Raw genomic sequence first — 13,397 nt, forward strand, 5'->3', positions numbered from 1 at the left:
AACAAATGCCATCTGGTACATTTACTTCAAAAAGTAAGAAGTGGTAGGACTCAATGCTTTGGAAGATAAGCTAATATTACTTTTAGCTGGAAACTGTGAGTGTGATGTAAACCAAAACCTTTGCTGGTTATCACTCCAGAACCCCCAGGGCCCTTGTGTAACACTGAAGAATGCATGGCCTGTTATATGGTGTTCGTATCTTATACATAAAAAGGAAAATCCTTCATATGAGACTTGACTAAAGAGGATGCTTTAGACATCCTTCTAGAGTTTTCAGTTACAAATATCTTTTGGCTTCTCTACATCTTTACTGTAGCCTTTACACCAGGGAGTCACTACAACCTTCAAAGCATATTAGCTGACAGGAAGACCGTACTTTGATAAAGGACTCATGGAAGAGTTTTTACCATAAAGGCATTTGATGCACTGATTAGGCTTGGAAAGACATGCCATCACAAATGAAGAATGAAGTAGAGAAGAAATGCCTCCTGAAATTTTTTGCCAACATTCAAGATTTTCAGAAAGTGATGATTCAAAGCGAAATCTTCCATTTTGCTAAGGAGCCTGGTGTAAATAAAGTGGACAGTAAAAATGTTGAAGAACTACTAGCATCACAAATGAAGAGTAAAGAATTTACTAAGAAGCTCTTTCAAATTGATGGTCATTACTGGTCTGATGCAGGGGAGGAAGGGGAGCTCCATTATTTGAATGCCAAATCTTGAAAATGTAAGGCATGCAGACATGATGATTTTGTTGCGAGAGTAGGATCATGACGTGAACAGAAGCACCGCTTTAAAACACAACTATAAGCAGAATCTTAGGCTGTCAGGAACTCCAAGATCATGAATCAAGGGAGTACAAACAAGAGCCCATGTTGGTTTTTTCATCTCAGCTTCCAAAGACGGTTCTTAACCATCTACTTCTGGAATATTTAGTGCCAAGGAGAAGACTGTCCGCCAGTGTCTTGAATTTGGACAGTGGAAGAATCCCAGACACCGGTTCCCTCATGCCTACACTGGCTGCCACTTGCTCATCTCCTCCCAACTTCCCATGCCCTCTGTCCATTTCCTCACTGCCTCCAAATGCCACCCCTTAGGCAACTCTTCATTGGGATCTAACCAATTTAAAAGAGGCCTTGTTTATTGTGTTTTACCAAATGTTAATCGAACTCATTATGTATCTTCATACATTAGTTCACCGCCTATTTTTATTTCATAACAAGTACACTGAAGCAAGATGTGATTTTTACCTAATATTGTATAATATTGTTGTGTATTCTATACAAATATGCCCACCAACGAGTTCACTGACAAATAATTATGTAATTGATATTTTAAATGCTACAGAAATCCTTGTTAAATATTAAATGGATCTTTACGTGTTTGAGAAATTGCTTGAAGCTCTTGGACAAGCTGAGACATATTATTTTTTTATTTAAAATAATGGAACATAGCGCCCTACAATCCCTAAATCTGCTCTCCAGCACTCTTTCAGGAACAGATTGGATGTGGGGAACAAGAGAGCCCTGTGTACAAAAGCGCTTTGGAAACTGTACAGTACCACATAATGTAGGCTATTATCATTCTCCGGTAAAATCTGAGAACAACATAATTTCTCTACTGCTGAGAGAGTCCTTTTGGGGCTCATGCAGTCCAGCTTCCTCACTGAATGGATGAGGACACAGACTGAGGCCCAGAGGCAAGGAGCTCAGGGTCGGTCAGAGTCAGTGACTGATTCAAGGCCAGAATCTGAAGCCTCAGCACAGGGCTCTTTTTCTCCCTTATGTAATTTTATGTTTTAAAACACTAACAGTTTTCCAGTGTTGGGAGTGCCATGCCATTTAAAACTTTTAAATTAATGGACAATGACAATAAAAGGACTCTTTACCTCCCCCTAAACTTGGCTTATCATAGGAGACTCAATAAGTATTTGCTGGTGAAATCAGAAATCTGAGGCTGAATTGTTAAAGTTCGTCTTGGTCACTCCTCTCTCGTGAAGAAACCCAGCGGCTTAGAATCACCTCCTGTAACCAATCAAAACAAAAAGGTGACTGAATTTCAAGAACAAAATAAAAACATGCTACGCATGTGACATTGTAGCTACAAAAAGCTGTCTACATAATAAGGATACCTGTTCCCATTCCTTTTAACCAAACATTTGGAGAAAATGTGAATGCAGCAATACAAACCTTACATGCAAATAGTATCTATCATAATCGTGCAAAGATTTTAAAAGCTAAACTTGCCTTTACTAACACTTTCCAGGATTAGGAGCACCAGGGCAAAAGCTCGTATTTAATATCAGAACCAAGTCTATGATGGCGTTGGTATATCTAGGTCAGCTCTGAGGGAGGAGGAGTGGATCTAGATTGGCATTTTATAAAACGTTAATCTAGTGGGGATGAGCAGGACATATAAGGGGGAAGAGGTGCTGGAGTGGTGCGAACAGGAAGGAAGGGTGAAATGTTAGAGATGGAAGAAAAATAGTGAGGCGCTGATGTGGAGGAGGAGTCAGACAGGGCAAGGGATGGGATGGGAATATTAATAAACGCTGGGTGACTGGACAATGAACTTGGCAGCCCTGGCAGAGAAAAACCCACCAGGAAGACAAAAAGAGACTCAGTGTAACACAGACCCCAGAAGCAAGGTGAGAGGTTCCAGGAGAGAGCAAGTCAACAGCACCACTTCTAGTCTCTGGGAATGAGACTGAGGCGAGGTCCTGGCCTGGCTGGGAGGTCCCAGGTTGTCTGGGAGAACAGTTTCAGCTGATTTTAAGGACAGAAACCAGATCATATGGCAGGTAAGGAAGCAGCAGGAATTAAGGGAGAGTAAGAATGGGTTTAGCAGGAAAAGACTTGAGAGGGTTTTCTGTTACCAAGGTAAGATGAGTTTCATTTCTTAAGAGCACCTGTTCAAGAGGACACAATATAATGGATGGAATCTTTAGGATGACATAAATTATCTCTGAGTTTACCCACCTGAACTTTAATTCTTTTCATACATTCTGGTGACTCCATTTCTTTGTCAGTCATGGTAGAGGGTTTAATCAAATAGCACAGCATAAGTTCCTATTGATAAATGAAAAACAATCTCTATCTCCCAGAAAATAATAGTACAAATTTGAGTGCGTCAGCAGGAAATGCAGGTAGTTTCCATTCCCTCTCACTGTGTGCTCCTGGAAACATCACTGAGCACTATAGTTTCCTCCTGGGAACATCATAACTGGGCTCACATTCTAGACTAAGGACTTGCCATTTAGTCATTACTGACATGGCAAAAGAAAGCAAATAAAGTAGATATGCTGGTGATAAATACAGCATTTGAAATATTAAATATATGCTACAAATCCCAAAAAGTGGGCACGATAATACTAGAAACCGCACAGACTCCCTATTTCTATAAGACAAAGCTACTTTTTATAGGCTGGAGCTTAAGTAAGTTAACCTACACTTAAGACAGCTGTCACCTGGCCCCTTTAGCCCTTCTCGCCTCAGCTTCCACACCTCCAGCAGCAGTAGGACAGAGTTGGAGGAGGCTTACAATTCATTTTCAGTTACCAAATTACTGAACAACAGAGAATGCAGAGTTTTCATCAGTAATGGCCTTGGTGTAAGATGAAATTCCCTTCTACCTCGAGAGCAGCAGGATATAGTAGAACACAGCCAGCAACTCAGGTGGCTCTAGGTTTGAAGCCCAGTTTTGTATATGAACTTCAAGACCATCGGTTTCTCACTAAACATCTCTGACCCTTCAATTCCTCACTCTTAGCATGAGAATAGTAAACAGGTGGTAAAAAAACACGTCAAGTGTTTAGCAGTTAATTCCATTCCTAAGAGATCTGTAAACTTTGAAAAGAAATGTGTCAATGTTTGGACTCTTTTGTGAATGTGTGAGTGCATTCTGAGCATGTGCTGGCTGTGCTTACCAATGGCACCCCTGGGAAGAAAGGCAATGCCCACTGAAGGGAAATGTCAAAGCTCAATTCCTGGAGCTTAGAGCCAGGAATGGTAGGAGGGGACATGAGGGAAGACAGCTTCTGGTCCAGTCTTCGAGGACTTCACTGGTAGGAACATTTTGAAGTTTCTACAAATGACTTTCTGTTTCTATTACATTAAAAAAAAAAAAAAAATCCAACCACTTAAGTGACATGTGAAGAGCTGATGTTGTTACCTTGGAAACATTCACTGAAACTCTGCTCAAGGCAGCCAGCGACTTCCAACTGAAAGGTCTTCTAAGAGAGCCCTCAAAATGGTCATCGACTAACTCAATAATGACAGAGTAACTGGAAAACACATAAAGGGTGTTTTAAAAATAAAAAGCATGAAATCAATCTGTTTTAAAAAAATATTGTTCCTCCTACCAAGAATGAAGACGCATAAAAAATAAAAAGTAAATCATCTTATCCTAAATTCCCCTAGACTGCTACTGAGAAAATATTAATGAAAACCTCACACTTTATGTTACAAACTTTCAGGCTGATTTCAACATGTACAGGAAAAGAACAGAAATATTTCTCCCAACATAAAAGCTGTACTGTTTAGATACTAATATTCACTGATATTAAGAGGAACAATTGCCACAAAGATTAATTCAATGTCATAATTTATTATTCTATATATAGTATAACAATGTTAGTGTATAAGGCACATAAGAGTATCAATCTCTATTAGGCCAACAGGAACATGACTGTTTTCTGTGGCAATGAAAAATTAAAGTGGAGGCCAGAAATTTCATCATGTCCCCTTAAGTCATTAACTTATTTAAAAATCACTCCAAACCTTGCGTGGTAAAATGGAGGGCCTTTTCGATACAGCACTGCAAAGAAAAAGAAAATGTGTAATCACCTCAAATCAAAATCTTATTTTTATTACTTAAGCTTTTTCTTCTCCAGAAGGACATAAACACCCAATTATCTCTATATGGGTAATGTGCAGTATGCCCTGTAGTCTATTTTTAAAATCCAAACCGTTTTTTGCCTCTAAAACAAAATGTAATTAGTAGAGCAAATCTGTTGCCAAGACCCTAACATCCTCATCCTACTTTCACTCCACGAATGAATTCCACAGTCCACACAAGCAATTCTTGTCTTGCTTCTTATGATGGTCTTGCTTCATCTTATACTCTCTGGAGTGAGAGTGTGAAAGTGCATCAAGAGTATACAGTTTGTATAATGTAGATCAACATTTTGTTGTTTGTATCAAATTAGTGTAATTTAAAGTGTCTAAATTAATCTGGCTGGGTATTGACTTAGGTGTTGGCACTAGAAGTGAACAAGACTCATGCTTATTTTTAAGACATTCAAAGTAAAGTGGGGGGCGGAAAATCACATAACCATATACACCACTCAGAGATCAGTCTGTCCTACTACAGTAGTTGCCCCTTATCCATGGGGGATATTTTCCTAGACCTCCAGTAGATGCCTGAAACCGCAGAGAGTACCAAACCCCATATATACCTATGTATGTTTTCTATCTATCTATATCTATACATACAGATATGTTTTTTCTTATATATACATACATACCTATAAGAAGATTAACAACAATAACTAGTAATAAGACAATTATAACACTGTACTATAATAAAAGTTATGAGTGGCTTCGGGGTCATTGTTAAGTAAAATAAGGTTTACTTGAACACAAGCACTGCAATACTGTGACAGTCAATCTGATAACCAAGACTGCTACTGAGTGACTAGAGGGTGGGGGTTGTATGCAGCATGGAAAAAAGGGATGATTCACATTCTGGGTGGGACAGAGAGGGACTGTGAGAAATTTCATCATGCTACTCAGAACAACACACAATTTAAAACTTATGAATTATTTCTGGAATTTTCCATATTTTCAGATTGCCATTGACCATGGGTAACTGAAACCGAGGAAAGAGAAATCTCAAATAAAGGGGACTTCTGTAATTCAATTTGTGGAGGTCAAGAGTTGCCACCTGGAGAGGGAGCCTGGGGCCAGAGACTCTGCCATGTGGACCCTAGAACTGCACAGGGAACCCTCTGGAGGCACACAGTCTGTGGCAGGGAGGTAAACACTATACTCCTAGGAGTATTAAGATTAAATAAGACAAGAGAAGAAAAGCACCAGAGCAAAGGGCCTGGTCACCAAAGGAGCCAGCAGCCATGGTAGCTTTTGGGTCGGGGAATGTAAGGAAGGGCTCTCCCTTGGTTTCTAGTCTGGTTTTCACCAGTGGGAGATCAAGCTGAACTAGCTCGGCAGCTGCACTTGATTTGAGATCCATATCACTTGTTCCAAATACTGCTCCTGGAATGAAATTTGATTGACATGATTTATTCAAGGAAGAGTTTCCCTGATAAGATGTGAATTTCATAACAGCCCTTTGTCATGAGTCATTAGCTCTGTAAGCAGAAATAACTGTTAAGAGAATGTCCTGGGTTTAACCCATGTTGGCAGTTCTAAGGTATGCGTGATTAGGTCACCAGCCTTCAAACCTAAAATAGTATTGTTAAAAACCAATGGCACTGTCCAGCTATGCCTGGAGAAGGAGTAAAGTTTAGAAAGTTGATCCTCTCATCCTGGGCTAGCACTGATCGTCAACTCTTGCTAAAGCAGAAACTGAAGACATCCTTCATTTGCTCCTGGGCCAGAGACCTGGTCTCACATTCATTATACAAGAGGCTTGAAGTGCATGATATGCCCCAGCTGAAGCAAAGGCCTCCAGAGAGTTGGGAAATAGTTGATTTAGTTTCCTTTTCTTTTTTTTAAAAAAAATCTATCCTTCCATCCTAATAAGGCAGTTTATTTTTAAAATAGGAAAATTCTCTCTATTAATCATCCACAAATATGGCTTGAGTATTGAAAATATATGATATAAGGCATTCAAAAAAGCCCTGCTGCCCTGCAACGCACTTTTTTAAAATAAAGAAAGTTATTTTATAAAAATGTTGTTATCCATGTCGTATAATGAGCAAACAGAAGCACAAAGAGATGAAGAACCTTGCCTGAGGTCATAAGTGGAGCCGGCTCTGAACCCAAAGAGCACTTTTTCTATCACCCCATGCCACCTCTTAATGTATCACTGTAGCCTTATCCACTGGAAAATTCTAATTAAATTTCACTCACACAATGAGAAAGTTGGAGAAGACCTGCCAAGCATTTACGCTGAGTGGCTATTCTTACAGGAGCATGAAAAGGAGAAGGGGGCAGAAAGCCAGTGAAGAAAAACGAAACAGGCACATCACTCACTTATTTAAATAATGTGACCTGTGGCCAACAAAATTATCTGGAAGCCTAGCAAACCAATCTCAAGCTAATCCTGATCGTTTGTGTGGTAACTCTGTGTTAGGATACCTGTACAGAAAATCCAGGCATGAAAGAAACAAAAGAAGCCATTTATCTTAAGAGGGATGAGTGACCTTTATTTTGGATTGCTGACCCCCTTTGAGAATTTAATGAAAGCTATGGACTCTTGATCCAGAAAAATGCACCAATCCATAAACACAATATTTTGAATAAAATTTCAGGGGTGCAGGTGCCCCCTAAGACCATCATATGAGTCTAGATTAAGCACACTCAATTTTGGAGCATTTAAAAGGGCTCAAAAAACACACAGAACAAATATGTGACAGCTCAAAAGATTTTAAGGGCTATGACTTCTTAGATGGCCTCTCATACATCTTGAAATTTTAGTTTGAACCTAACAATTCTGAAAAGCATCCAGGAAGCAGCACCATCACTTGGCAGATAAGGAAAATGAGTTTCGACGACTTATTGAAGAAGTGACATGAGTGATTATGTTTACTCACTCAGGCCCATGGCTTTAAGTGCCAGGTATGTAATGACAAGTCCAAATTTCTATCTCAAAGCTCTCCATGCTTCAGAATTGCCTGTCTTCACAGTATCGCCACTGGACTTAATATGTCCAAAACATTAAGCCAAATAGCTAGGCATTATTCCTGGTTCCTCTCTTACCCACAGATCTTACATTCATTTCGTCTTTGCGGCTGGTCAAGCTCAGTTTTCCTAAGTAGTCTCTCTGCTTCCATTTTTGCCCTCCTGCAGTATATTAGTAAGAGAGCAGACAGAGGGTCCTGTTAAATTAAGTCATTAAATTTAAATCAACCCCTTGCTTAAAATCTCCCAAGATGTCCACTCAGCAGAAAAACATCCAAAGTCTCTGCCAGGTCCTACATCACCTGGGTCTGGCCCAACGCTTAGACATCACCTCATGTCACTCTCCCTGTGGATCTCTAAGTTGTAGACACACTATCTTTTTGCGACCTGACGAGCTTGTTTCTACCTCAGGGCCTTTGTGCCTAACGTGCTCTTCCCCAGATTCTCAAGTGACCTGCTCTCTCATTGTGGTCACTTCTTTTCAGAGCGCTTTCTTGACTGCGTTTACTAACTTCTTTTACTCTTTAGCCTGTTACTCTGCTCTATTTTTCTTATGGTACTTATCAGTTCCTGAAATTATATTACTTATGTGTTTGCTTGTTTGTCTCCTCCACCAGAACATAAACGGCTCCATCAAGGCAAATGAGCCATTCTCCCAAAACTGCAGTCTCCCTATCAGAAAAATGAGTGTAGTAAGTATCCATCACATAGAACTGCTGTAAGGATTAAATGAGATAATGGTTGTAAAATACTCAGCATGTAGTAAATGCTCAATACATGATCGTTATGATTATTATTACAATTAGGTGATTATTCTCATTTGCCATCTGAGGCAACTGAGGCCCAGAAGATAAGAAACTGTTGCATGGCTTATGACAGGTGGGGTTGGCTGCTGCAGAACTCTTTCTGAGGATCGCAGAGTAGATGAAAGGAAAAGCCTGACTTAGGGCTGCAAGCTTCTACTCCGGGCTTTTCCCCTAGATTGCTTTTTCATTCTTTCTGAACACACCCTCTACCCCAATCCAAATATCCAATATTCTTATCTAAGCCAAAAGGAAGACATTTCTTAGAAAAGATCAGCAACAGCACATATAACCACTTTGCTTTTCCACCCTAGAATCTGATGCAAACCCTGGTTGTGACACCTACCAAGCCAAGAATTACTTACGTAGATCCGTTCCATACTTAAGTCCTGTTTTGGGCACCCAGCCCTTGCTTCGGAAGTAATGGTATGCCATGTACGTAGTTCTAAATGTGGGCTGAACTATGGTGAAAACTTTCCAGAGTTTCACAATTGTTAAAGGTTCCTAAAGTTATTAAAAAAAAAAAAAAGGCATTATTATGTGTGTACTCACTCATGATTCAGCCAATAATCAATATCTGTAAGTGTGAAGCTGAAGCAATGAATAAAACAAACATGGTACCCACAAGAGGGATTTAACTAGAAGATCTAGACCTGTGATGTCCAATGTGGCGGCTACCAGCCACATGCCTGAACTGAAATGTGTTCCAATCGTAAAATACATGTGGAATCTCAAAGGCTTAATAGGAAAAAAAGAATGTAAGCTACCTCAATAGTTTTGGATATGTTGAGTTAAATAAATTATGCAATATATCATAATAAATTAATTTCACTTGACTTTTTAAAAAACTTTGTAATGTGACTATCAGAAAATTTTAATTATACACATGGCTCCCATCTGAGGCTCTCATTATAGAGTGGACAGCACTGCTCTACAAACTCAGGAGAGGCTGTCCTGAGGCAGTAACATTGGAGATGGCAAGGAAGTGGCCAAGTGAAAGGGGCTGGTGGAGAGTCCTGGAGGAGGTGGTGGTGGTGGCTGTGGAAGAACCTGGCAGGCAGAGGAAGGAGTGCATGCTGGGGTGCTCTAGGGTAACAAGTCCACAAGGGAAGCATGTGCCAAACATTTCACAGACTCTAAAGAGTAGCTACTACGTGTCAGTCCACGTTCAAAAAAGGCACAAGTTATTTAATAAAAGCCTTTAAAAAAATGCTCCATTTAGTCTCTGAAACTACAGAACTGGTGGCACAAATTAATAATCCAACTACTTATAAGAGAATTTTACTTTCTAATGTAGAACTTGAAGAGACGGAGAATGGTTTGGTTCAGAGAACATTTTGATGTAACAATACAAAAAAATACAACAACAACAAAAACTAGTGAAGTTTGTAAAGTTTTTCGTTTCATTTAAATACTTAGTAAAATGATCAATTCTTCAGTTGGTTTAGGGTTCAGTCACTTGATAAGATTTGCTCAGTTGGCTCAGATGAAGATTTTAATAACATAAATAAGAGGTGGAGTTGTGGGGGTTTTTTTTGGGCGGAGGGTGGGGTGGTGGTGGTGGTGGCAGTTATTCCTAAGATGGAAACTCCATATATGTATAGCCTTCAAATCCCATTGTGAGGAAACACTCAACCCCTCCCCTGAGAAGCAATAGTCTCGTAGAGAAGGCTGAACTTCCAATATGGATAGCCCATCATGTTTCAGATGTTGAGGATTCTATGTAGCATCTGGAACGCTCTGACAAATTTCAGTTAAGGCCCAGGAAAGGAGGCAAGGTGGGCTAAGAATGGCCACCATCTGGGAAAATGAGTCACCCATTAGTCAGACACCCATTTCCAAACCACTGCAATACTTGGGAAAAAGATTTATATAATTAATATTTGATGAATGATAAAATTGTGTACTTCCAAGAACAGAATAAAATATGCTTTGTCTGCTTGCATTTCTCTTTAATTTTAATTTCATTTTCATTTGAATTATTTTGAATAGGTATTATTATATTCACAGGGTTCAAAATTCAAAAAGTACAAAAGGTATACAGTGTCATCTTCCTCCCAACATTGTACTCAGCCCTCCAGTTCCTCTACTAGAAGGCAAACAATGGTATCAACTTCTTATGGAACAACCATTCTTCTAAGGGCAGCTGGCTGCCACATAAAATCATGGGCTTTGGAGCTATCCTAAGTATATTTTCAAATACTAATTCTAACCAGATCAGCTGTGTGACCTTGGGTGAGTTATTTATTTTCTCTGAGACTCGGTTACCTTATCTATAAAATTCTTACCAGATGGAGGTAAGGATTACAAATATTGAATGTAAAGCACCTAACATATACCCTTTACTAAAGAAGTGCTAAATACTGGTGGCTTTTATTTTTGTTAATTTTTAGTACCCTTCTGACACAGACTTCCTGATCATTATGTAAGATATTGCTCTTCTCCTACCCTCTGGGAATGAAATTCCAACTAAAATGGTCAAAAGTGGCTTTTGCCTAAACGGTCCCAATTCAGGACTCAAAGCTGAAACTTAGATAAAAATTCAATTCCTTATTTTACTTAGTAAAAGTAGATAAATTTGTATTGAAGCAATATGGAAATTACTATAACCTGCTTTTAACATCAGGAAAAATTTAAAGTGGATTATAACTAAATAAAACATCTTACCTTCTCATAGTAAATACTTAGACATCCCAGGGCATAGACCAGGAAGAAGGCCTAAAAACAGAACAAGCAGAAAATGCTCAACTATTCCACATTCTTAAGAAATTATTTTACACATTGATTTCTCTTTGCCTCAAATACAAATGAATGTCCTTGAATCGTCATCAAAATGGTCACACACATACATACAACCACACACACACACATATTTTTTAATGCCTACAGCATCTGGTATTCCTAGGCGGTCTCCCATCCAAGTACTAACCAGGCCCGAACCTGCTTAGCTTCCGAGATCAGATGGGATCGGGCACATATAGGGTGGCATGGCCACAGACTGATAATGCCTTCTTGGTTGAAGATTTAATGAGATTAAATGTCATAAAAATTTTTTTTTTTTACTGTTAGTATTTAAATTTTTTTTTAAATTAAAATTATTGGGGTGACATTGATTAATAAAATCAAATAGGTTTCAAGTGCAATAATATGTCATATGTATATTGCATTGTGTGTTCACCACCCAAAGTTAAATTTCCTTCCACCACCAAATATTTGACCCCCTTTACCCCTACCTACCTCCCTTCTCCCCGGCTTCCCTCTCATAACCACTAATCCACTGTCTGTGTCCATGAGTCTGTTTTTCATGTTTGTTGCTTTTAGTTTTATATCCCACATATGAGTGAAATCATATGGTTCTCAACTTTTTCTGTCTGATTTATTTCGTTTAGCATGATAATCTCAAGATCCATTCATGTTGTTGCAAATGGAAGTATTTCATCTTTTCTTGTGCCTAAGTAATATCCCATTGTATATATGTACCACATTTTCTTTATCCAATCATCTACTGATGGACACTTTGGTTATTTTCATGTGTTGGCCACTGTGAACAATGCTGCTATGAACATCAGGGTGCATATAGCTTTGTGGATAAATATTTTCAAGTTTTTTGGGTAAATACCCAGAATAAGGATTGCTGGGTCATATGGTAATTCTATTCTTAGTTTTTTGAGGAACCTCCAAGCTGCTTTGCATAGTGGCTGTATCAATTTACATTTCTACCAGCAGTGTGTCATAAAGATTTAAAAAGCTATGCTCAATTCATTTTAATTTCCTTCCCTTTATGAAAACAATTTAGATTTCGTAGGCTAGAAAAGTTCATCTTTTGCCTAGCAAGAGATTTCTTCCTGGTATCTGTTATAATTTAAGTTCTTCGGAAACTTTCCATTATCAGCAACCATATATTTTCCTAAGAACTGATGAAACCAATGCCTCGTTTTTATTGGCCTCAAATAGCTTTTATGAATCTATGCAAAAAGGCTCTTAGACACTTATCACAGATGGAGGGGAGCTTAATTCAATTGAGCTGATTTTATTTAAAATTAAATCATCAGCAGACTGGGGAGATCTGTAGAGGTTGGTAATTATGTCCTCTGAGATCTCATTAGTAAGTTTTTGCTTTGATAGTACTAATAAGATGGAGGGATGAGTTTTCATGATAATTTTAACATCGTATCACAAAATCTAGTTAGGGCCCAAATCATTATAACAGAAAAACAGCTCTCAGTAACAGATCTCTAAGAAGCAGATCTTTAAGTCAGCTGTGGTATCACCATTCTCGGTCCTTAAAAAGAACTGCTTTAAATCATCACGGCAGGACTGCCCATGTTCCTGACAGACATTTATGGAAACACATTAAACTGTAGAAGCGGTGTGCCAAACATGGCTGAATCATTCAAAGGAAATTTGCCAAACAGAACTGAGAAGCAGAGCTAGGTTTAACTGCATGCTCTTTGAGAACTTCTGCAACACGTCTCTGGAATAGTCTCAGGAGCCACGCAGCATCCAAGAGTGCAGAGCAATCTCATCTGCTATCTCATTACTCTTGCCTTTCTTCAGGGAGTGTCTGGGAGAAGGCAGAAGACAGTAGCACCTTTTTTTACTTGTCATTAAAAAGCATCAACTGGTCACCCACCTGGAACAGTGAGGCTGTACCCGCTAGTTTCTGATACCTGATATTCTTTTTAGGCCTACTGCTGTCATCTCCTGGAGCTGAGAGGCTGACAGGCTTTTCA

The 13,397-nt window shown here is 39.0% G+C and overlaps 1 protein-coding gene and 1 pseudogene across 2 annotated transcripts in view; both read right to left on the minus strand.

The window, feature by feature from the left end:
• Positions 1–1,177: 1,177 nt before the first annotated feature.
• Positions 1,178–13,397, minus strand: part of TSEN2 (tRNA splicing endonuclease subunit 2) — a 33,922-nt gene continuing 21,702 nt past the window's right edge. For both annotated transcript variants that reach the window (XM_011370550.2, XM_011370551.2), the window contains exons 7-12: positions 11,332–11,382; positions 9,030–9,168; positions 4,778–4,814; positions 4,170–4,281; positions 2,978–3,067; positions 1,178–2,023 (exon numbers count right to left, since the gene is read on the minus strand). In XM_011370550.2, coding sequence (XP_011368852.1) covers positions 1,964–2,023; positions 2,978–3,067; positions 4,170–4,281; positions 4,778–4,814; positions 9,030–9,168; positions 11,332–11,382 — 489 coding nt within the window. In that variant the 3' untranslated portion in view covers positions 1,178–1,963. The remainder of the gene's footprint in view (positions 2,024–2,977; positions 3,068–4,169; positions 4,282–4,777; positions 4,815–9,029; positions 9,169–11,331; positions 11,383–13,397) is intronic.
• LOC111745982 lies at positions 11,545–11,663 on the minus strand (annotated as a pseudogene).

The sequence above is a fragment of the Pteropus vampyrus genome, unplaced genomic scaffold, assembly GCF_000151845.1.
Source record: "Pteropus vampyrus isolate Shadow unplaced genomic scaffold, Pvam_2.0 Scaffold171, whole genome shotgun sequence".
In the NCBI taxonomy this organism is placed as follows: domain Eukaryota; kingdom Metazoa; phylum Chordata; class Mammalia; order Chiroptera; family Pteropodidae; genus Pteropus; species Pteropus vampyrus.